At 34.6% G+C, this 26,265-nt stretch overlaps 1 protein-coding gene across 3 annotated transcripts in view; it reads right to left on the bottom strand.

Moving 5' to 3' along the window:
- CSMD3 (CUB and Sushi multiple domains 3) overlaps positions 1 to 26,265 on the bottom strand; it is a 929,671-nt gene that overhangs the window by 295,213 nt on the left and 608,193 nt on the right. For all 3 annotated transcript variants that reach the window (XM_054590414.1, XM_054590413.1, XM_054590412.1), the window contains one exon: positions 2,434 to 2,603. In XM_054590414.1, coding sequence (XP_054446389.1) covers positions 2,434 to 2,603 — 170 coding nt within the window. The remainder of the gene's footprint in view (positions 1 to 2,433; positions 2,604 to 26,265) is intronic.

Consider the following 26,265-nt stretch of genomic DNA (forward strand, 5'->3'; position numbering starts at 1 on the left):
ATAACCCTAGGGCAGACCAATGGAAACAGTTTTTCCCAGGTCTAATGAGTCACAAAGTCTGGTAGTGGTTCCAGGAACAAACTACCTAACAGGGTCATACGATCCCTTACACTTGCTATAGACGTCACTAGTGTAGTTATAAATAACTAGTTTATGGAAAGAAGGGGGAAGTGGAGAGAGCTGGTGTAAGTGAGCAGCAGCCTCGATTGCAAGCTCTCAGAGAGGAAAGTGTGCATGTGTGTTTAGATGTAGATAAATACATACACATATTGTCTACTGTTGTTGCTGTTTTTGTTTTTATTAGAACACAATACAGTGATGTTCTAGTGTAAATACTACCAGGAAAAAAAATCCACTTTCCAAACCTTATACTCATGTAAAGATTGCAAGAGAATGTAGCCAATCCTACCACATAAAAAAATCATAATAATAATACTTTTAAGTTATCTTAGTTAACTTAGATAGGATTCTATGACAGGCTATTATTGTTTTACTCATTCCTTTGTATTTCCTAGGCTGAATGTAGGGAGAGAAGTGATTCTACTATGTTTGATACTAGGAAGCACTGGGGATTGGGATGGGCTCCTATGGATGGGCTTGCAGTTAGGCAAGTGACTTTTCACTCTTAGAGGACTTGGCCTCCATGATCTGAGGATTTTTCCTGTGTCCTTTGGAGGGTGCATCTGACTGCATGCGCTTACCTAGCTTTATCTGTGTCATCAGGTGTCTTTGCACTATTAGTTGTCCATGGGGTTAATGGGAGGAAAAAGGTAACACATAAGCAACTTCCATTTTACATTGATGGAGAGACCATGAAACAGACTTAGACTCTAAGAGCTCATCATCCTGAACTGTCTCTACAGAGTGGTTTGTAGAAATTATTTTAAAGTTACAATTTAGAATAAATCCCAGGCAGGTTACCAGTAGGGAGATGACTGAATTTGCAAGTTTCTATTTTAATATTTAGCTTATACTATTTTCAATGTTGGTAATTATTTTAGTCGAATTATAAAAAAAATCTTAAAAATTCCTTAGAATATAAATTTTTATCCCCTCATTAGTGAGGGAAATTCGTTGTCAATGAAGTCCAATAGTGCATTAAATTGATTTTTTTTGCCTTCCTTTATTTCTCACCATCACCTCTCCTCACATTGTCACTTATTACTGAGGTCCTACTCTTCCTCAGTGTGACACATGTCACGAGTGCATGTAACCTTACTCCAAACAAGTAAGACTTCTGTCAGACAGCAAACTGAGGAATAATACATTAGAGCTATTTTATTTTTAAAAGACATAGCCTGTTATTCCAAATTTTCTAACAATAAACATTATTCGGTATGGAAAAAGAAAATATATATTTCAGCATCCCAGAGAGAACAAATATTTCAGGAAAGGTGGGGGAACATTTCCTGACTTTAATACATAAATAGATGTTTATTATGTTGCTTGTATGATAAAAATTAGTGGCTGGGCTTACCCCACTCTTTGTGTCTGGATACGTTGCCTCCACCCACCTATACTTAGCCTGATAAACAAAAGTGCAAAAAACAGAAATGGACCTAAAGTAATATTAAAATTGTATATATTTAGGTGTACTGCAGGAAATATTTTCCATGTCTACAGATATTATATGTATACAGTAACCTTTGTGATAGAGAACTATGAATTATCAACAGCATAATATTTTAAAAGAAGAAAGTAACCAACAGTCTAAAATCATTGCTTATATAAGAAACCCTTGTCAACCTGAGATATCGTGGGTTTTTTTCAAAATTTTTGAAAACAGAACTGTGATGCTTTTTGATGTGTTTATTTTTAATCATATATATAAATTATATTTATCAAAACCTAACTTCAAAAATAAAATCAATAAATATAGAATATTTCTTTACCTAAAATTATATCTTTTAGAGGACATCTGATCCTTTCCAAATTTTAACACAAGTAATTACTTTTACTCTAAATGTTTATTTTAGATTAATTTTTTTCTAAATAATTTAAAAATATTGAATTTTTAGTTTTATATATTAATAAATATGAATTTATAGTAATATATGCAAAGCTGTCCTTTTATATACAGAAATAACTTAATAAACAGCAAAATAAAACAAAATATTGCTATATTTCTTAAAGAAATGAAAAAATTATGATGTATATATATTTATTGGTTATAAGATGTCTGGCATGAAAGTGTTTTTATGTTGGTATTAATAAAACATTAAACTTTATGTATCATGAAATAAGTTACTTATCAACATTGTAAACAAAACACTCTATCTCAATGAAAATAGTATTACAAAAATGGGAAATAATGTATAATTTAAATCTATGAATGTTAGAATCGCCTTATGGTTGATTATATATGTATATATGTATTAACATATATTCAATGGTTAAAACTCTCAAAATACAAGTATGTCTGATGTCACTTACCTTAAGAACATCTCCTTGTGCTAAATGAAATGTCCTGGCTGAAATATTGATTCCCTTTCCTGCTTGAACCTGAATACTATAAATGCATTCATGATTGTTTTCATAGTTGAGTGGATAATTTGGAGAGAGCAAAATTCCTTCATTATTTGTTGCAGATGCACCACATTCAGCTGCAGGTAAAACAGAATATTGAAGTACAGTTTAATAGAAAGCATTATCATTTTCAAGTAATGTAATGTATGAGAGTGTAAATGTATTTCATTTTAAATAGAGCTTAACAGGAAAATAATGTACAGAATGGCTATGTGCTGTAAATGATTCATTTCCCTCTCAAATATTATATGGGAAGAACTGACAAATGGTCCGGACACTTGTATATAAATGGAAATATACAATAATTTCAGTACCTCACCCCCTCCCTATGAAAGTATAGCATGGGAAAAGATGAGAGCAAAAAATTTGCAGAATACATTTTAAATTTCTAGATCTTTGATTAATTTATTACTTTTAAACTTATAATTCAATTACTTAAAGTATAAAAAGTTGAGAAATTAATTTTGTTTTATTGTGATTCTAATTGGATCTTTTTCTGTTTACCTTTCTTCAATTTGACCCTTTTTCCTCCCAATAGTCAACATTCCCCTGATCCACAAACTTAACAAAAAAGTAAATAAATAGTACATTGCCTTTGAAAACTATATAACAAGTAAAACCCACTAATCAATAATTGTAACACATTGGGCATCTTTAGAAATGGTATCAGCTTTCAGTTTAAAAGATAAAATAGGTTAAGGCATTCTCTTAATCAGTATATGGTACTGCTCATTTTGCAGGACTAACTATGCAAAATTTGTAGACATTTCTAACCACTTAGAGAGAATTAGAAATTTCTTTTTTTAATTTAATTTCAATTTATTACTTAAAAAAATAACAATATTGCAATATCAAACAAAGCCTTATAATCCCTAAACATTTTCCTTAGTTCCCAGAAACGCAATAAACCCTGTTTTCTTTCTTTTTTAATAACTTGCTTCATATTACCATTACAACAGACCAGGGTGAGTTATATTTTTTAAAGGATTAACTAACCAAAAAATATATAAAGTCATTATATTTCAGAAATAATATTTTTTAAAAATAATGAGTCATGGGAAAGTCATAGGAAGTATACAAGAATGTGAGCAACAATGAACTGCTTTAACTTTTAAATGATTGAACATTAACAAAATTAAGGCAAAAGAAAAAAAGCCTAATGAGGAAATGAAAATGATCAAGATTGCACAATCAGTATAATATCAACACAATATAAAATAATAAATACTAATGATATAATGGTAAAAATCAACCAGTTACATGAAGAAATGTAGCTAAAAACAGTTCTTCCAAGTCTATTTAAAGTATAAGGAAATACAAAACAAAACAAACCTTACAGACTCCCAGTGCTGATTTAAATTATTTTAATGTTACTTAAATATGTTCAAACATAAAAATAGATATGTTCTTATGCTTTTAGCTGTGTACAATTATAATACCAAAACAAGTTTACAAATACAGGAACACAACTACAAACACAATAAAAATAAAAGAGCAACAAGTAGAATGTGGCAAAGACTTTGTTTTCCTGAAATTGAATTGCCCTTGGCAGCATGAATAAAGAGCCAGCTGCTAGAGCTCTGGATTCTGGAGTTTGCTCTGCCTTTCATTATACTATGCTGTGTAATGATTCAGTTCTCCCGCATCTTATACCTCTCTGAGCTGTAGAAAAACTTTCATCTGTCTAGTGTAACATGATACCATGCATCTCTCACTTAGTGGAAAAAATCATTTAAATTTAAAATCTGCCTCATTTCCTTCTCACTAGCTTATTAGAATCTACGTATGCTGTGGAGACATGAAGATAAATGTATGGAACCAGACAGATGAGCCAGAATGCAAATGTATTTTTATCAGCTTGATTGTTAGAGAATGCAGTTTTAAGGTGTTATAAAATCATGGGGTTCTGACAATATGTTTCTGATGCCAGCTTGCAAAATATTGATATATTGATTAAGAGCTCAGGCTTTAAAATATGGAGATTTAGATTTCAAAACTAAGTTTTATCTGCTATCTGTGTATGTTTGGCAAGTTATTTATTCCCTATCTTAAGCCTCAATAGTGTTGTTATTATAATGGGAATAATAACACCCTCCTCAGAGGATGTTTAGTTTCTGTGTGTATGAATTAAGAATACGTATATACTGATAATACCTATAGAATATTAGCAAAGGGCTGGCATACAACAACAGCTTGATAAATTAAAGCTATCATTATGGATATTTTATGTATAAATACTAATGCTGGCACCCTGTAATACACACACACACACACACACACACACACACAGGGTTTGGATATTTATATTGTTTCTAATATGACTATCCAGGTGTATACAGATATTTATGTGTGAAAAGCCAGAGGGTTCTTCCTAATTTTGGAGAATCATTTATGATATTAAAATTATTTTAACAACTTATATAAACTAAGATTTTGCTCAGTAAAAGGTTGCTTCAGCTACCCTTTAAAATATACTAGCGACAGCATGGATGGAACTGGAGAGCATCATGCTAAGCGAAATAAGCCAGGGGGCGAAAGACAAATACCATATGATCTCACCTATAAGCGGAACCTAACCAACAATGCAAAGATGCAAGGAAAATATGACCAGCAACACTGAAAGGAAAAGAAATCAACAGAGACAAGAGGGAAGGGGGGGGCAGGGAAAGGGAAGGGAAGGGGAAAGTCAAGGAACATATAGCAAGGACTCATGGACAAAACCAAAGGGGAAGAGCTGAAGGAGGGAAGGTGGGAGGGGGCAAGGGAAAGAGGTGGGGGGGAGGCAGAGACAAATGTATTTAAAAAGTAAATAAATTAAAAAAATTTTAAACTAGAAAAAAATATACTAGTAATTTGTGGTTTAAAATGGATGTGAAGGACTTCCTATTTGGTAAAATAAATGAGGACTTAAACCAGAATGGAAACAATTAAGACAGAAAATGTCAATTAAATTGGCACCTTTTTAATTTAATCGAGGACGACTACAAATCGTGGGGCCCAATGCAAAATGCAAATGCACTGACCCTTGCTGATATGTATTGAGCATTTCAGAGAACCAAGGGAGCACCAAGGCAAGCGTAGGGGCGCACCTTCTCAGCAGGGGCCCTGGGCAGCTAGTGCAGTTCATGCCTCTGAGGCCAATTCTGCATTTTTTCCTCACAAAATTTGCAGGGGAAAAAACTCCTTTCTCAAGTTTTATAGATGAAGGCACCAAAGTGAGCCTTCTTGCTAAAATCAAACAGAGTGTATCACAGCTGGCATTTACATCTGTCATTGCACATGGTGTTAATCTGAATGCTTTTTAGTGTGACAGGAGGCACTACTAATAATTATCCTATGCAACCAGATAAATATTTGTATATATTTATACATACTTGTGTTATATATATATATATATCTCTAATCTATTATAAATAATTAGTAGTGTTCAGAATGATTACCTCATTTGAAAAGAAGATCTTGAAACATGAAAAATAAAAAAAAATATTAAGAATGTTCTACTTACATATACAGGAAAATGAATACATAGTTTTTCAGTAAGGATTTTAATAAAATAAATCATTTACTACTAGTAAGTTAAGGAGGAAGTTATTTAACCACAGAACCAAACTCCTGGAGCTAGGTGATTAATAAAAAAAATTATTTTTACATGGAATCCAATCTTTGATTTTATTTCTAATTTAAAATATACCAACACTGGCTTCCTAGGACCCAATGTAGCACTAAGATCTGCCTTGCACAAGCTCTATTTTTGCACTTCAGCTGCAGCAGACTTGTTTGCCAGTTGAAATAAAACAAGATTTAATGTTGAAATTAACAACAAATTTTGCACAGTTTGACCAGATGCCTAAGTCTAGCAACAAACATGCTTCTATCTCTGTTGTATAATAAGATGACACAATGATATTTTCCAAATGTAAATCTGATCTTGTACTTTCCACCTAAAATATACTCACCATCGGCAAGTCAAAGTCCATGGAATGTCACACCAGGTCATTTATAATGTGAACACAAACTAGCTTTCTAGCTATTAACTATCATTCTCTCCCCTGGACCTTGCAATTCAGTTATCCTAAGCTACTGGCCCTTTGCCGCGGTCTCGCACTCTTTGCCTTTGTACATGCCCTTTTCTCAGCATTTAAGTACCACCTCAGGTCCCAAGGAATGTGATTCCAGGGCCCAAATAAAGAAAAAAATGAGGTGTGATATAGAATTTATACTATTATGACTCTCAAACATCAGGTTGCAGTGATGGTATATGAAATAAATGAAATAATGTCACATCAGGGATAATTCTCACAAATAACACTCATCACTGCAGTGTTATGAATGTCCAGGAAAAACACCATAACTGCAGATTTTCATTGCGTAGGACATGAGTACAACAGCAAGTTCACACAAAGCATACTTAAATGAGAAGACAAGAGTACTGGCAAACTGTGATTGACTATTCTCAAGATATGTTAAAGTTAACTGAGAAAAAGAACCATCAGCAGAACAGCTAGCCCAAGAGAGCAGGATGGTTAGTGAATCTTAGGAAGACGTGGTTACATAAAACAACCAACACTACATAGAAAAAAAGAGTTGGAGGAAAAGAAGTCCTAGGAATTCAAGTGGCAAAGGTGGATTGAAAACAGTCATCATTTCCCAGCCATAGCGATGTTTCAGAACAGTACACAGCTGTGATGAACAAGCCTCGATCTTCCGTCAGGGCAGTGCCAAGGTTTCCAGGCAGGTGCTTCTGAGTTCAGGGGTTGCAATGTTTTCTGGACCCGTTTTCCCTGCCTTACTGTAAGCTCAGCAACTGTTTCTCTCATGCTTTGATCTACAATGAATTTCATGTTCTTGATAACATCACTAACTTTTAAAGCATAAGGCTATTAATATGGATTTCCAACAAAATTATCAATGCTGAAGTATTAATAGGTGATAATGTCTTTTTTTCTCTGACTTGAACTGGGAGGTCATCCTTAAATCATAGAAATTAATAATATTAAAATATTACATAATTTATCAGAGTATTAGGGAAATATTTTTAGAGAAGGTGCCTTCAGTACTAATGAATAGAATATAAATATTTTCTACTTGTTATGATGCCTTTGTTTTGTGAAAAACAAATCCTGTTCATGTAAAATATTTTTATTTAAATAGACAGATTAAGAAATATATTTGAGTTACCAACATGAAACCCTTTGCAGAGGTGAAAATATTAAGTTGGTCAATGTGTCCTTAGCTGGACTGGAATAGGGGAGATATGTGTGCGGGATCCGATGGAAAGAGTCCCCGCTACAGTGACTCTTGAATTTCTCACTGCCGTGGTGAGACCTGGCACCTCCATTGACTTTAATTTTTTCCCCTATGCACTGAGTAACAGACTAGCCCATGCATCATTAACCTCCTTTACGGGGTGAAGAAAATCTGGTAGCATCTATTGTTTATAGTCAAATATTTTCAGATAAACTGGTAAAATGCTTTTCCATAATTTGCCTGGAAAATTTGAAAAATGTCTATAATGAGGGAAGTTTGTAGAGACTTTTAAGAATTTGCATTGCAATTGAATTCCTTTTTCTATTTTACTTTGATGTCACCACAGGTTATTTTTAAAATCATTTTATAAAAACAGTTAAAATAAAATTGACTTGGATTATTCAAAAACCTTAGCTTTCACACCTAAACATATGGCATGCTAAGTCAAGTACAGTGTAGCATTAAGTAGAAATATATTTTCCATGTTTCTTACCAGTGGAAAAATAATGATAATACATGCTTGTGTTCATATAGGAAGGGAGTGGATTTGGGCTGTCAAATCCAAATTAACCATTTCTTCTTGCCATATATGTGAATTTGCCTATTTTTTTAGTTTATTTTTCAGCTAATTGAGCCCATTATGTTCCAAATACAATTTCTATTTTATTTCTACAAATTAAGATACCATAGATTGCAAGAGATATCAGTTCATTTACATGTCTCTAAGAAAGCAAAAATGTTGACAGTAGTATATAATAGCCATTGGTTATGGGATACATACCAATTTCAGAGATGTTAAAAAGTTTTGAAAAGAGCATCTGAAAATTATGAAAAATGATAAATTGTGTTAAGATTGAATATATTGATGAGAACTTCTAATATGCTTTTAGTACTTGGAAGCATTAAAAACATACTGTTTGTAATAGAAAGTTTTTGTCAAAAAAAATTTTTTTTCTTAATTAGGTACCTGAAAAATACTTGGATTCTCAGAAAGGGGTGGATAGTAGAGGATAGAGAGATAAAACAAAAGAAAGGCTGGGGTAGCAGTACTTAAAACAGACAAAATACACTTCAAAACAAAACCAATAGTACGAGACAAAGGAAGACATTTCATAATGAAAAAGTGTTCAATCTAACAACAGGTTATGCCTCTTGTATACATTTATGCATCTAAAATAGAAACACCTAAATATATAAAACAAATATTCACAGACATAAAGGAAGAGATCAACAGTAATATAGTAGGGCACTCCAACACCCTATTATTATCGATGGATAGATCTTCCAGAGGAAAACATCAACAAGGAAGCATAAGCCTTAAGTGACATTTTAGGTCAAGTGGATTTAACTGATACTGTTAGAGCAATTCACTCCAAAGCAGCAGTATATACATTCTCTTCACAAGCACATGGGACCAGCATTATTATACTAGCCAAGAAATGGAAGCAACCTAAGTACCCATCAATGGACAATTGGATAAAGAAGATGTGGAAGCAAGATGTGGCACATATGTATAATAAAATATTATTCTTCCATAAAAAATAAATTCTTACTATTTGCAACAACATGAATGAACCTAAAGGGTATTATGCTAAGTAAAATAAGTAGACAGAAAGACAAGTACCATATGATTTCACTTATATATGGAATCTGAAGAACAAAATAAATGAACAAACCAATAAAAAACAGACTCAATAGACACAGAGAACAAACTGACGATTGCCAGGTAGGAGGGGATTTGGGCGGTGGGGGCTGGGTGAAAAGCTGAAGGAAATAAGAAGTACAAATTGGTAGTCACAAAATAGTCCCAGGGATGTAAAGTATGGCATAGAGAATATAGTTAATATTACTGCAGTGACTATGTGTGGTGCCAGGTGCCTACGCTTATCAAAGTAATCACATCACAAGATATATAAATGCCTCATCACTATGTTATACATCTGAAACTAATATAATGTTGTATGTCAACTGTAATGGAAAAATAAATTTTAAAACATCTACGATTCCCAAATCTGTATGTCCAATCTAGTTCTCTTTTTTCCTTGTTAAGTTTATTAGGTCTTTAATTCTAATTCTTTCTTTTTTATTGCTGTTCAGCTACAGTTGTTCCCATTTTCCCCCCATTACTCTCCCCTAGTCAATCCACCCCACCTCCCACATTCAATCTTCCTACCTGTTGTCTTTGCTCATGGGCCCTTTATACATGTTCCTTGACTTGACCCTTCCCATTCTTTTCCTGTGATCCCCCATTTTCCTCCATTCTGAACCAAAAAGAAGCAGAAAGCCTGAACAAATCAATTAACTAGTGAATTTGAAGCAGTAATGAAAAAAACTCCTGGCACACAATAGCCCTGGACCGGACGGTGTCACAGGAGAATTTTACAAAACATTTAAAGAAGAGCTAACCCCTATCCTTCTCAAATTATTCCAAAGAACGTAAGAAAAGGGAAGACTCCCAAGCTCTTTTTATGAAGCCAGCATCATCCTAATTCCAAAACCAGATAAAGACACAACAAAGAATAACTATAGTACAATATCACTGATGAACACAGATGCTAAAATCCACAACAAAATATTTGCAAACTGTATCCAGCAACACATTACAATGATCATGTACCATTATGAAGTGGGATTCATCCAAGGGATGCAAGGATGATATACAATATTCACAAATCAATAAATGTAATACATCGCATAAAAAGAAAGACAAAAAAATCACATGATCATACCAATAGATGTGGATAAAGCATTTGATAAGGTACAGCACCCATTTATAATAAAAACACTCAGCAAAGTGGGAATAGAGGGAGCATACCTTATCATAATAAAGGCTATATACGAGAAACCTACAGCCAACATCATACTCAATGGGCAAAAACTAGAAGCTTTCCCACTGAGATCAGGAACAAGGCAAGGGTGTCTGCTTCCACTATCTCTATTCAACATAGTATTGGAAATTCTAGCCACAGTGATCAGACAAGAAAAAGAAATAAAAAGCATCCAAATTGGAAAAGAGGAAGTAAAACTGTCATTGCAGGAAAAGAGTGTTCATAGAACATCCTATAAACTCCACCAAAAAACTACTTGACCTCATAAGTGGATTTGGCAAAGCAGTGGAATACAAAGTCACTATTTAGAAATCAAAGCACATTTTTGTACACCAACAACAAAATATCAGAAACAGATATTAGGAAAAAAGTCCCACTTGCTATACCATTCTAGTTCTCTTTGTCCAGCTCCCGATTTGGATATCCTACTGCCTACCACGTATCTCCACATACACATACTAGCTCAAATTTTCAAATTGAAGGTGTTTACTTAATCTTCCCAATTCACAGTCTTCTGTGCCCTCTTTGTCCCCTGCTCAGTAAACAGCAGCCAAATGGCTTGTCAATACCTATACTACCACAAATGTGCTATTTTTCTTGACACTGAACTTTCACAGGAGGCGTTACCCTGTAATAGAATATTTTCTCTCCCTTTCACATACATTCTCCAACCCAACACTGACGTATCTAATACCTACTCATCCCTTAGTCTCAGTTAGAGATCTTTTCCCCTGGGAAGAATCTCCTGTTTTATAGCATTTATCATGTTCTATTATTAAATGCCTATTTACCTATTCACATCTTCCTCAGACTGCTACCTTTCTGAAGTCAAGGAACTTATCATGATATTGTATCTCAATTACCAAGCACAGTGCTCAGCCAAGAGTGGATATTATTAAATGCATACTCAGTAAATGTGTATTAATTAAAATAGTCCTTTAGCATGCTAATCTTAAGTTAGGTTCCATATTCTTCTCAAACTAGGTCAAAACTTTAAAAATATATTTAATTAAACGATTTGTTATTTTCTAACCCCAGTAATGTGAATAAAGATGTTTCCCTCTTTACATTTATAATTATGCTAATCTCTAATAAATTAGGAAATGAATTAACTCAATGACTCTAGTTTTTATGTGGAACCATGAGAATAGCAGTAAAGCACTTTAAAATTTATACATTTTAAATATAAGCATCTGAAAATGAATTAGCAGCTATGTATAAAAGGTACTATTTGTGTATTAAATAAGTTCTTAAGAGGTTTTTGAAACACTCAAAGTCCAATCCTGGTGACAAACACCTAACAGGCATACAGGAAATGAGGTTTAAACTAAAAATAATTTTAATTTCTAACTTTTTATAGCTCTTGGTTTGAAATAGAATACTTTATTTTAAGAGGAAATGGCTAACTGTAAGACTGAAAATGAAATTTTAAAAAAGAGAATTTAGCTGTAATTCTGTAACAGAAGTGTTCCATTTGCCATAAAACGGTGTGTCAATGTGTGTTTGTTTGAGTGTTGGGATAACGCAACTGGGGACAGGTGACATTGGAAGCTCCAATCATGGCCTAGAAGAAATACCCTTCTAGGACACTTTGTTCTGACCCTCAGGTTATCAAGTGACCTTCTGATAACTGATTTTCTATTCCTGGAAACCTAATGTTAGGAAAAGGCATCGTAATGACTATAAAGATTGCGATCAGTGGAAAATATATTCCTCTTTCAATAAATTCATACATCCATATAATCAATTTTGTCTGGCATGTGTAAATCCACTGAAAGTGCTTCACAAAATTGAGTTCACATCCTGCAATCTGGTTTTAAATCAGGGGACTTCAACAGGTAAAAGATGCCCTTCGAGGCTTCATAGAGTGATCATCCTATTTACCCCTTCACATAACAACTTTGTCCATGAAGAGAGTAGGTTTTAGACCCAGACTGACCTAACATCAAAATCCAGCTTTGCCATTTGCAAGCCAAGTAAGTGACCTTTGGAAAGTTATTTAACCTTGTGCTTCATTTTCTTTATCAATGAATTAAGTAAAATCTCTCTTAAAGTAGTGAGAATTAGAAATTATAAACTTAAATTGCCTAGAACTAGGTTCAAGATAAAGGAAATACTCAATAAATGACAAGTAGTAATAGCCATCATAGCAGTAATTTAGTAGCAGTACTGCCTTTCTCTAATAGCAATCCTGAATTTGTCTAAGTATTAGTTATAGTATATTTTATAATCAGAACTATAGAAGTCAAGGACAGCATTCATGTATAAGATGAGGGTTTAATGCAAATTAATCTGTACTAAAACACTTAATTGAAATTTGAAAATTTAATAAAAACTAAAAATCGCCATTTGGAGCCGAATATTATATTGAATTAAGCTGCCAACGGTCATTTGCACCATATACGAGGTCTGTCCAGAAGGTATACAGCCATATAATATGAAATAGAGACATCCATTGAAGAAGATACAAGATATAAGAAACATTCTACATAGGACAATGACACCTCAGTCTCCTTCAAAGACTCTAGGACCTCACACTGTTTCCCCAATCATAGTCAGCTGCCCAAGTGTATCTTCCTGAATCTCATCAACAGTCTGAAATCTCTCCCCTTTCAAAGGTGATTTTAGTTTGAGAAAAGCCAGGAGTCCCAGGGCACCAAATCTGTGCTGTAGTGGGGCTGAGTCACCTGGGTGATTTGATGTTTTGCCAAAAAACTCTGCAAGAGATGTGATGCATGAGCAGGCATGTTACCATGATGAAGATGCCAATCACCAGGTGTCCATAGCTTCATCCTCTGAATCATCTGAATAGTTTCTGCAGAAGAATGTTCAAACTTAATGCACAATTTGATGCAGATTTGTTGCATCAATACTTGCTCAATCATTTTGAATGTGACAGCCACACAGTACACATGCTCACTCAACGATACCACCGGCCCCACTGACAAGTATAGTGAAGTCATCCTTGTTCGCACATGTTCATTCCAGTCCACTCTCCTTGGCTGCCAGGTTACACTGATGTCGCACAAACCGTTCTTGTTATATTAATAATGGCTGTTTTTTTCTGGACAAGCCTAGTATATAATCTCAATTAAATTGTTAAGCATGGAACACATCTAAATTTAAATAAACATTTAAATTTACATAGATTACTTAATGTCCTAAATTTATTTAAAAGATCATAATAAAAAAGTGACTTTAAACTAAAATAATATTACACAAATATTGTGAGATTTTTATGTTATCATTTGAGATTTTATAATTTGAAGAGGACTGTTTAAGCTTTTTTTGGAGCATAGAATTCAGGTCAAACTTCAAAGAATGATATTTTATAAAGTATATTACAAATATGTTATTTACTGATTATCTGGATGGCCATAATTTTTATCACTTTAAGGTTCTCTTGAATTATATATTTTGATTTATCATAAAATAATATCTCTGTATTTACAATGACCTACAACAAATGAAATTTCAAAAAGAAGTTGTATTTCCTAAACAAATTTTGAGCTGAAACTTGAAAATGCTAAACCTTTGTTATTATGCAAAATGTAGCATACGAAATGCTATCACAAAATATGAACTTGAACTGTCAGAACCCATAGTAGATGAGATTAATTTGAGAGCTTTGAACCATGACAGGACATAGCATTTGACAAAAGTTGAACTAGTATATTTCCAAGAGTTAACCTACCAATAAAACCTAAACACATCTCCTAAAATGCCTTTTTAAATGCTCATAGATGTAGTCATAAAATTACTGAACCTGCAAATTTTAATTGAGAGTTTGTTGATCTTTCCAGATAGTTAAGACAGCACAGTAATTGGTACCTAGAAACATGCAGGAAAGTACCTTACCCTGAAACAAAAAAGGCCCAAATAAAAAGATTTTTACAGTCACTTCTGAGAAGATAGAGAACATACCTATATCATAAAATTTACCAGGAATGTAACCACTGCACACAAAATCAATAATAGGCTGTTACCAAATACGGTTCTTAAAAAAAGACAAAATTATAACCTATGTACTATGAGTTGTATGAGAAAAAATTACTGGTATTCTGGGCATATGCCTGCTGTCCCCAGGAATACTGGAGCTGCTATAAACAAAATGCAACAAAGGCACAGTGGACACAGTCTGCTATTAAATTCTGTAAGATAAATCTGTATGTGAAAATATTTATAAGAAATAAGAATCAGTCTTGTTTTTACTTGAAGACACCAATAACATATTATCTCTGAAATTAAGGAAAGAAAATTCATTCTTTCCTTATTTAATTTTAGAAGCAGATATTTCCATAAAAGTGGCCATGGACCTTTTTTTGAACTACCATTGAAACTGTAATGTTGGGGACATCATACTCATTAACTAGAGGTGCAATATAATACAGTAATAAAAAGTGAATCTAGAGTTGGAATTACTGGATTCTCATCTGGGCTCTGATGTCAAGCATGCCAATCTCATGAATCTTTATCTAGAAAATGAGGATATTTACCAAATTCTGTGTTCTCCTGAGGATTAAAGAAGTTAGCACATGAAATGGATTTGGAACAGAGTCATGTATCTGGTCTACATTCAACAAATGATATGCATTTGTGTTATTTTTATCTTCATGTATAATTTGTTAGTGTTACTCCTATTTTAAAGACATCAAAATATATGACATCAACATACAAGGCTTGAAAATGCCTATTACATATTGTTCTCTTCCACTACACAGCACTGCTACTCTACTGGATAAATAAACTGTAAGCATTTATTACATGCTTGATTTCAGAACATTTTTCTAATGAGTTACATCATTGTCAAGTGGCCAAGAAGTCCCTCAGTAGCAGTGCAATGGCTAATAAAGCCACAAAGCCACTGTTGCAGCTGCTAGGTTGGCTTGCACACTTCCAAAGGTCTGATTGGTAAGGGGACCTGAAGCCCAAATGGATTAAGTTTCTTAAGCACAGAGGCAGGAAACACAAGATCAGCATGTCATCTCCCTGTATCCCTTTGCCCATAGGATGATACCAAACTAAAGAGGCCAGGTGACAGATGGCATGGGTTTTAGGTCACTACACGAGTGAGGAGCTAACTCTAAATTACAGCCAACAAGTTTCCAAGGTTTATATGGAAGCTTGCAAATGTACCTGAAGAAGGGAACAGCAGAAAGTCTTGTGTGTCGACCAAAACTAGGGAGACGGGTGAGAAGCAGCCTGGTGGCGACACTTCCCCAGGATGCTGATCAGTCCTGTGCTCCTGAAGTCTCCCCGGACATTCTACCAAGAGTCAGGGCAGACTGCAGACAAGCCTCACACCCATGACCGACATGGAAATGTGCAACGTTATCGGGGCAGTCACTATGCAGCGAAGCTGTTTCCTCACAGGTGCATTTTCCTCAAAACATCTGAGAGTAATACAGTGTAAAGTCTTCACAACATACTAATAATATAGATGATCTGTAGTTAGGGGAGGAGGAGATTAATACTAATGTATATAAACTTGACCTTCCATGTTCCAGCACAAAGAGAAAAGAATATTGAGTTAGAATGGTTTTTTCTTTCTTATTTAGACAAAATAAGCTATAAAGGAAGCCACATGATTGTATTTTTTCCTATTAAAAAAAATTACTACTTCTTTAAACATGCCTACTTCTGGCCCAGGCCATTATTAAACCAGAGTAAGAAAGAGCATGAACTAGGGTCTAAAACACAAGTAAAGTCTTTTGCAATATGAGGTAGATTATGTGTAAATATGCCTAGGAGAAAACAACTCACAATAGCTAAAAATATTCAGGCTCATTACCAAAGCACGCAGGAGTTTCAAGTCTGTAATTATCTCACTGAAGAAAGAGTCTCTCCTGTTATTTAAAAGAACACGTTTCACACAGATCCTTCAAGATTGAAAACTCAAAGTTTTAGATTATGTTAAAGAAATTCCATGGCTAGGAAACATGCAAGTAAACTGTTCTTTCTGTGGCTTTTTATGAGTCAAATCCTAGGACCAATACACTGACCAGCTGATTTCAGTGATTAAGATTTTTACTATGTATCTTGATGTACACAGGGAATTCCTTTCTTTTCTAAACCTTCAGAATAAAAGAAATGATTCCTGCAATAGAAATTCACTAAGAAAGTTGAGTACATATATATGTTTTAACAGGCTGTTTCTTCGGCCTTCAACTCAACGCGGATGTGGAGAGGCCCTTCTTTCCTTCCGCGTACACGTTTGCAGCTGCCGCCGGGGTTCGCAAGCCACTTTTGTGGGTTTCTCTGCACCCATTCATTTATAGAGAGGAACAGGAATAATTTCTGAGAAAAGAGGTAATTAAACCAGATTATTTTAACTCTGCCTTTGAGGCTGACACCTAAAGATGTGCCTGCTAAACTGGAGGGGTCCTTGTGGTGGCCAGAGCTCAGGGGGAGAAATGTGAACAAGAAGTCAACATGCGCTCAGGAGGAGATGGCCGCAGACTAGAGGCCGAGGGGAGTGCTGAACTGGGGCGCTACCTAATGCTGCAACTGCTGAAACCCGTGTGGCGTCAGCTACCTTCTTGGAGCCTTGGGTTCATCTTGGATAAAGTAGTTACGTGCACATCTGGAGTGCCTTACTACCAAGGCGCTCTAACACTTTAGGTTCAGCTGCATTGTCTGCAAAATGCTTTCAGCTGTGGTCTTACACAAGGTAAGCATTACCTCCCCTCTCAACAAAGAAGTCTAGCAAAAAGAAATGGTTCAGTTTTGTTTTTAAAGACTTTGGCTTTGACTCCACCTCTTCCCCCATCCCCCAGCATTTTAATGGACCTGCAGCTCAGTGGCAACTTTATTTACAGGTGATTTTTCCTAGTCACCTATCTAAAAATAACTAGCAAACACACAAAAACAATTCTCTCATTTTACATGTTTTCCCATACAATTTTCTCTCACAACAAATTTATACCCATTTCAATCACAAGTTATAAAGGCTTGTTGCTCGTCACTTGTTAAGGACAACATAGTTGATAAGTAGTAAATTAGGACTTAAATCCAGACATGCTGACTTGAAATTCAGAAGTCAATCTATCATGACAATTATTTGTAAGCAGGAGTATGAAGTGATTAAATAGCAGTAACTCAGGAAAGTAGTCAATGCATTCTTCAGGGATGATAAGAAAAGAAAGACCTCCTAACAAGAGAGAGGGAAGACTACTGAGGAAAGTGCTCTGGATAAAGAAGAAGGAGTCGTCTAGGTTTCAAAAATAAAGCAGCAGAAAGACACTTTTTTCTGTCTAATATCATGGCATACAATAGGATTCAGAATAGGAAAGAAAGGTTGTTGAAAGCAGAGGAATTTCACATTGTAAAGGAATTTACCCAGGAGACTTCCATTTCTTATAACTTTCAAGTTAACTCAAATTGAGAAATAGCAATTAGGAAGAAAAATAGAAATAGAATGAGGACTAGAAATATGATTATTAAGTCCTATTTAAGAGAGAAGGCTTATCTTTTAATGATTGGTATTGTGTCTTTGACAAAGGAGAAACTGCAAGTTTTCTGCAGTCAGAGTATTAGCAGGGCTCATCCCAGAGCAGATTTACCAATGGGGTTGAAGCTTCAGGGACCCTCATGTACACAGGTTCCTTCCAAGGCTCTGTGCCTACTTTCATATCCATAACTTTTGATAATTCTTCTCAGAAAGGGCTCCCACATTATTTGGGCTTTAGGTACTACAAAACCAAAATCCTTCTTCAAAAGCTTCTAGTCCAATCTGGACCATCATGGAGTATAGACGCAGATGACTGGGGTTGGCAACAGAGAACAAGGGCCATAAAAACGGCTGGAGACTCAAGCCAGAACAGAGGCAGTAACTAAAGTTACTACTTGCTAAAGGTTTTTATCAATATCCTAGTGTTAACACTGAAGCACTCTCAAAGTATGCCTGCATATGTTACAGGATATAGTCATGATTAAGTCAAGCGTACAACCAGTTCTTCTGGGCTTCAGTTCCTTTCAAATCTATGGTTTGGATCTCTATTTTGCTTTGGATAATCTTTATATAAAAAGGCAGCTGAATCAAAGTAATTCACAGGCCCAGAAATCAGACTGAGAGCTATGATTTCTGATCCTTTACTTATTGACGGCATGACATTTTATTTTATCTCCCTATGACTCAGCTTCTGAATCTATAAAGGAAAGATTATAATAATAGTCCTACATAGGATTGCTGTGAAGATGACATACATGTAAAATCTGAGATCAATGCTAGGTATATCATTAAGTGCTCATTACTGATATTGTTCATTTCAATGCTTTCTCTGCAGCCGTCTCAAGCAGTGGCTCTTTTCCCTTCTATATTCCATTTCCTACTTGGCCTGGAGGTGGGGTAGGATTACTTATTATTCTCTGTTGCTTACGCCCCTCATTCTAGGCTGCCAATCACATTTTATCGACTGTAGTTCTCTTGTTGCAATCATTACCACCCTCTGCACCCCTCCCCCCATATTTTATGACTAAATTTAAACTCCGGCCTCATTGTTACTCTCAAATATAACCACTGTCCCATTTCTTGGTGCTTTTAAAATGTCCTAATCCATTCACTCCCCAACTCTTTTATGACTATTTCACACCTTCATTTGTTTCCTCAAAGATGCAAGGTCTCCTCCTTAATCCTCCTCTTAGCTAATGATCTCGCCTCCTACTTCACAGAGAAAAAGAACTTAATAGGTTTCTACTCGTACAACACGATGTTATCCCACCTACTGTGTCTGTGCCCACATTTTCTGCTTTTCTCCTGCGATCCATCACTTCTGGTGATCATGCAAATACTTAAGGTTTGTACGTTAGTCTTGCTTATGCAATGGCATCGCTTTATTAATTTGCCATCAAGTTTTCCTCCTCATTGACTTATTCTCATTGAATCATTTTCATCAGCATACAAACATGTATTTTTCTGCTATCTTATTTTATTTAATTATCTTCAATCATGTGTTCAGACATCACTCATAACAGTGAGACATCTAGATTTTTATGTAATACTTAGTGATGTACAAGCATCACCCATGAAGGATTATCATTAAAAAGATGTTTAATCAGAAATTAATCAAGTCTTTAGATCTAACTTTCTGCTTATATGAAAAACTGCAAGGGGGGTAGGAGTGGTATAACTTAATAAGTTAAATGACCCATTAAGAGAGCAATTAGAAAAATTCAGAATATGGAACATTTCATATGACAACTGCTCCAGTGTCTTCAAAAAGTAATGTTGCAGAAAAAAAAAAGAGAGACACAAATCATAACCAAATATCAGCCTGAAACTTGATTTGGCTCCTAATCTGAAAAAACAAAACAAAACAAAAAACCCCCAGCTATAAAAGACTTTTGGGGAAAAATTTTAGGGAAATGTGACTATATACCAAATGGTAAATGAGTCCAGCTTTAGTAATGGTATTACAATTATATAAGAGAATGGCATTATATTTAGAAAAAAAATGTTAAAATATTCTGGAATATAATATGATGTAGGCAATGCACTCTCAAATGTTTCAGAAAGGTAATATAAAAACAAATATTAAAAATTTAAGCAATTGTTAACCTCAGTGGTACCTACATGGACATCCTATTCTTTTGTCTCTGGAGCATATTTTTAAAAACATTATCATTAAAAGTTGGGGGAGAAACTCTCTTGATCCACCATTTCCCTCCAGCAGGCACTTCCATTACATTGATATTTTCAGCAAAACTCCTCAAAAGAGCTGTCTGGATTCACTCTGCAATTCTCCTCCCTTTTTCTCAAACTTTCACCCTGTCATTCACTGAGATTGCATTCGTCAAATTCACCACTGACTTCTACATCACTATGTATATTCACACCCCTCATTTAACTTAACCTTGCGGCCTTGCGGGCAGGGATTGCTTTTTTCTCCTCCAAACTCTCTCTTCACTTAGCCTCTAAGACATCAGTCTCTACTTGTGGGTTTTTTCTTTTTGTTTTCTTTTTTTCCTCCTATGTTCCAGATTCCTCCTTCGCAGTCTCCTTTGCTGGCTCTTTTTTATCTGCCAGACTTCTAAACATTGGCGAGGCCCAGGGCCTGGCTTCTTCTCAGGATATGCTTACTTCTGTGCTTATCTCATCTGACTTCATGGCTTTCAAAAGCATCTCTGTGCTGGAAATCTGTAATTTTTTTCTCAGCCTGGAGCTCTCCCATGATTTCCAGATTGTACATTCAGTTGGAATCCTCCTGCGTCTGTAGCCTGGAGATCATGCCACAGGACTAGTGAGTCCTTTTCTTGCGCTCTCCACGTGGTATACTCAAGGGGAAGTTGGTTCTTGGAATGGTCTGAGGTCTGGCTATGATATAAAAGCAGTGAAAGAGCATAAACAAGAGCAGCTCTGTGAATTCTGATTGGGACGCCAAGAATCTGCCTCTGAATTGGAGATGTTTTACTAAATTGATTCCAGGAATTAGGGCTTTACTAGGCAATAACTGCTGTCACATGTAACTTGAACAAATTAAGGAGTTTATAAATAAACATTATGAAGCTCTCTAGGACAAATATTCTTCAGTTCTTAAAATGCCCCCACTTCTCCAATCCTAGCACTCTACCACGTGAGTATATATATAGGATACTGGAACTCTTTCCTCATGGATGTCTCTAACTTCAGCAAAGCAAACTATAGTAAAGGAAACCCACATCCATCATCCATACATGTAAATACCTGAAAGATCTTGTAAAATGCAATTTTGATCATATCGTTCCTCTGCTTAAACACCTTAATAGGTATCAGTTACTCCTTAACATAGCATGCAATATTCTCCACCATTCAAACTCTGCCTGCCTCTGAATTTGTCCAGCCCTCATCCTCTTACGCAAAAGATGTCATGCTTTGGCTCCAGGTTTCTGGAAGGGTAAGCCTTCTAATTTGGTCTGTATGTGGAAGAAGGAATTTAAGCTCATTCACGCTGAGTTAGTGGAGCCCCTTTATGACAATGTAAAAGTCAGGCAATGAGCATTGTGTTATCTTGAGCACACAGCTACTTAGGAAAAGCAACTTTTCTGTATCTTATTGGTCTCCTCTGAAAAATGGGGAGGATAAAGATACTTTTTACATGATACTTGCTGACAAGATTGAATAGGTTAATACGTGTAAACAACTTAGAACAGTGCCTCACCATAGTAGGAACTCAATGAACTTAAAGATTTTTAAAACTCTATCTCCATTTTACAGATGGGGTCAGAGGGTTTAAATATCCTGTCCAACTTGCCACAACCACTAAGTTATGAAGCCATTATCTGAGCCTAGGGTGTTGTTTTCCCAAATACAGTAATATGAAATATTGTAAAGTTACTACTTATTAACATATAATTATAATAAACCACATACAAAGCCTCCTGAACAACACAGAAAAAGTTGTGAAATAAGGACTATTTATCATTTTAAGAAACATGGCCTTCATGAATTGGTTAAAAAGCAAAATGGAGAAAGCATTAGCTACATGTTGACTACACATTGAACTGGGATTCAAAAAGAAGCAGACCCAAAACAAATTTGTAAACACAAATTTTACCTATGTGACATATTATATCCTTTTCCTATGATGCCTCCCCTACCTTTTTCTATTTGGCAAAATCTAGCTCATTTTTACAAATATGTCATTTTTGAGAAGCTGCTCCCTATTCTTCCAGAAACAATATTGTTATCCTTTTCAGCTACGTTAAGGGTTTGATTTATCATTCTCACCTCATGATGCCATAATTAATCATAGGTAATTTCTCTTATGATAGACTAGGAGATCCTCAATGAGAGTGTGTGTTTATATTTTTATCTTTGCTATCCAAATCAGTGTTCACTAATGTTGAATTGGATTAATTTAATTTGGGGGGTAGTAGATTAGAGAAATATAGCAAACTTATCAATATGTCCTAATAAAATAATCCCTAATATCTAGTTCATCTTTGTTATATCACCATTACCTAGCACAGCATAGCAAACATTGTTGTCAGTCAAGGTAAGTTTGATAAGTTAATGAACAGATAAATGAATGAATGAATGAATGCATGCATGCATGAATGAATGAATACTAAATTTCAAAGGGCCAAGTTTAGAGTTTCCCAAAACTAAATTGTAAGAGAGCTTAATGGGTGAACTCTTATACATAAAATAAGTGATCCTTATTTTGGAGAGTATAGGGGATATATTCCTAAGAAAATAATCATAAGCAATAAATATCAAAGTTTTCAAAAGTTTTCAATGTTATATTATCATTCACAAAGGAAAAAATAATTCTAACCCTAACTAGATATATCACAATATTGATATTTAATTTCTATTATTTTTATTACCATTTCTATGGACAGAATATATGATGTGAATAAAAAAATTCTTAAAATTTCAAAAATTTGGAATGAATTAAATAGTATAGAACTACTTATCATGAAAATTAAGTTAATAAAATCAAGGAAAAATTCCTTGGCAAATTTTATTATTTTATTTTTAGTCCCTAAACTATTCTCATTTCCCCCTGAAGAAAGTTTTTTAAAAAATTTGTAAGTAGCAATATACTTCTCAAAATGTCTTGCTGCTTAATCATCTGTCATTATTACAACTATGGAAAAATCAAATATACAATGAAGTAAAGAATATGGAGTACAACATTTGGAAAATAAAAAAATCTATACTTCCTAGCTATGACATTCAATACCAGTCACTTCACCTCTCTATACACTGCTCTCAGAATGGAAAGTAAAAAAATATTAAAATCTATCTAATGAAATTATTGAAAGGGGTAAAGGAGAGAAAAGCTTTATAGTATCAGACACACTGTCATGTATATGAAAAGCACTTAACAACATTATTACTCATCTGTCTCTTCATTATAGTTTTTTTGTCTGACAACTGAATGGCTGAGTGTTCTTTAAAGATATGATTTCCATATCTGGGTTTTTGTTTTTGACTAACCAACAACTCAAAGATTCCTTGCTGCTCATAAAGCCTCAGCAATTTGCATGTTGTCTATATTCCTGCTTGATTGTTTTTTAGGTATTTCTAAGTACATTTGTTTGTTTTTACTTTTATGAGAAAGGCATTGTGAAATCAATAAACAAAATATAATCAAATGAGGATGTTTCATGGGAGGGGATCAGAAAATATTAGAGAAGGAAAACAAAACATGTAGAGTCAATGATGATATCCTTGAAACTGAACATGAAACAAAAACCTACAATGGTATGTTAATGGTTTCTAAGGTCACAGGAAAATGTGGACTACAAGGAATCCCAATATAGCATTATTCTCTTCATCAGTGGATCTCTACATTTTGTCTTAACCCTACACACCTGAGGGTCATACAGAGTCATTAGTGATCAGAGTTAACTATTGCAATGACCTTGTTTTCTGGGAAGAGTGTTTGGGCTGGAGGTGGGTAAGGAGGTGGAAGGTTTGTAGTTTTATAAAATTCACTACATAGTTTGTATTTGTCCTCATTCAGAAGGAAGAAGGCAGGATCCCTTTTAAACAAGCTACCATGGAGTAAACATTGAACGAACATGAATTAGATAAATTAAGGAATTTGGCATTAGAAGGCATATGAAGCCTTTATCATACACATTCAGTGGAGCTTTTCTACAAATTTTCCAAGTAGAAAAAGGTATAACACAGTTTTCCTTTGACAGATGAGAGACAAGAATAAGGCAGTGAAGTACTTGTACAGTGTTTTACAAGTAAATGACACCAAGTGGTTTCAAACACCATAGTTGAGCAAATGGGAAATTCTCTTACATGATGAGAAAAACAGAACAACCTGGAAAAAGAAATCAAAAGTTTTCCAGAAGAAACAAAAGATAGGATTTCTTTTAGAAAATAGTGATCAGATTCAGTTGAGGTGTCAATTTACATGATAAGAAAAGGTTAATACTTTATGCTTGCAGAATTCTGTAGCCAAGGATGATAAAACATCAACTAGTGCAAATTCAAAGAGATGTAGTAAAATGCATGAAGTAAAAACTATCCATCACCCTTTGAAACATAGTCTTTGTAGGCGGATTAAAACACATGAAGAGAAAAATATGACCTACACATTGAGCATACCGATAATGGAACCGAGATTCAAAAAGAGCTACAAAGAGAATATTTGGGCATAATGCAGAGATATATAAACCTACATTTTAGCTAGAAATTTAGTTTGTGGGAGGCTTAAAAACCCCTAACTTCTTTTTTAAACACCTGCTTAAAGGGCAATATTTAAATTCTGTAAATAACTTTCTAAAGCTGTATTTCATTTTTTCTGTGTTTTCTTAGTCATTTACCTTGACATTTTTTTATGATCACCAAAGCCATTGTTTATTTAAATAAACACACTCATACCTGACCCATATGTCTCTTCCTGATTCTGGATTTAACTTACGATGCTTATTTTACAACATTACGTTATTTCCATGGCAACTGTCTTGGTATAATAAACAAAGGAGGGTGACTTTAGCTACTTTATCTTGCAGTAAAAGAACTGGGTTTGAGATTGGTAAACTTGAACTGAAGAGCAAAGAGCTAACAACAGAATTAATTATGAAAAAAATCAAATTCATTGTATTACATGCCCTTGATTAGGTGCCGAATGTATTTACTAGACAGAAAAGCACAGTCCTTCCTACTCTCCTGAACTCACCATACACCTGCCGCCATTGATGCTACTGAACTTCGGCTGGCTGGCCCCTTAGTACAATGCACTGCTACCATTGATAGCTCTAGTCTATTCTGGTGTTCTTTTGTCTGTTTTCAAACCCCAAGCTACATTTAAATTTATCTTAGCTAAGTGTATTGCCAGATGACAAATAATAAAACCATTTAAAGAAAGCAACTTCTGTACTAATGACATAGAGTTTTTGCTATTCAATTTTATGAGACTAAAATGGAAAAAAAATATATATATACACACACATACACACACATATATATATGTTATACAAAAACAAATGGGCACATGAACTTTATAAAAACATAGAAGTAGTCATTTTAAAACCTTTTGCCTAATGTGACAATGACCTTTCCTTCCAGTTTCAAAAGGCTTTTAGGAACTGTCGTAGGCTTTTAGGTCTATTGTGACTTCAATTAAATCCTGCCCTCTCCTGAGACTAATTCAGTTACAAGTAGTTATAACTTTTAATTATCTCCTCCAGTTAACTACACTGCCAAATGATAGTATTTCCTGAGAGCCCCAGATGTCGCTGCTGTAAACAAGAACCAGTTTGGGGATATGGACTGACTATCAGGACCACTCTGATATATACAATGCTTTTATTCTATACGGCTCATATTTGCAGATAGCAAACATTTGCTGCCCCATCTAAACTACTTCAAATACAATTTTTGTCGATATAATTGCCTAGGGAAAATTACTTACCCTTCCTGCGCCTCAATGTCCTTATTCAAACCTCCTAAGAACATGCCAGGCATTTGGTAAACACACAGCAAATGTTAGCTTTTATTATTACCTCAGGTAAACTATTTTATTTCTGGTTATAAAATACACTAGGGATGAGTCACCTTTGAATGAAGTATACAATATATTAGGCTAAAAACAAAAATTAATTTTTCTAATGACAAAACTGATAAATTCCATGCTTTCTAGGTTATTATATTTAGTTTTCTTTCAAACACTTCTTATAGCTCTAACCATTTCCCTGTCTTTCCAGCATGTTTCCCAAT

This window comes from Pteronotus mesoamericanus, unplaced genomic scaffold (genome assembly GCF_021234165.1).
Source record: "Pteronotus mesoamericanus isolate MK-2021 breed Mesoamerican mustached bat unplaced genomic scaffold, CSHL_Meso_final scaffold_174, whole genome shotgun sequence".
In the NCBI taxonomy this organism is placed as follows: domain Eukaryota; kingdom Metazoa; phylum Chordata; class Mammalia; order Chiroptera; family Mormoopidae; genus Pteronotus; species Pteronotus mesoamericanus.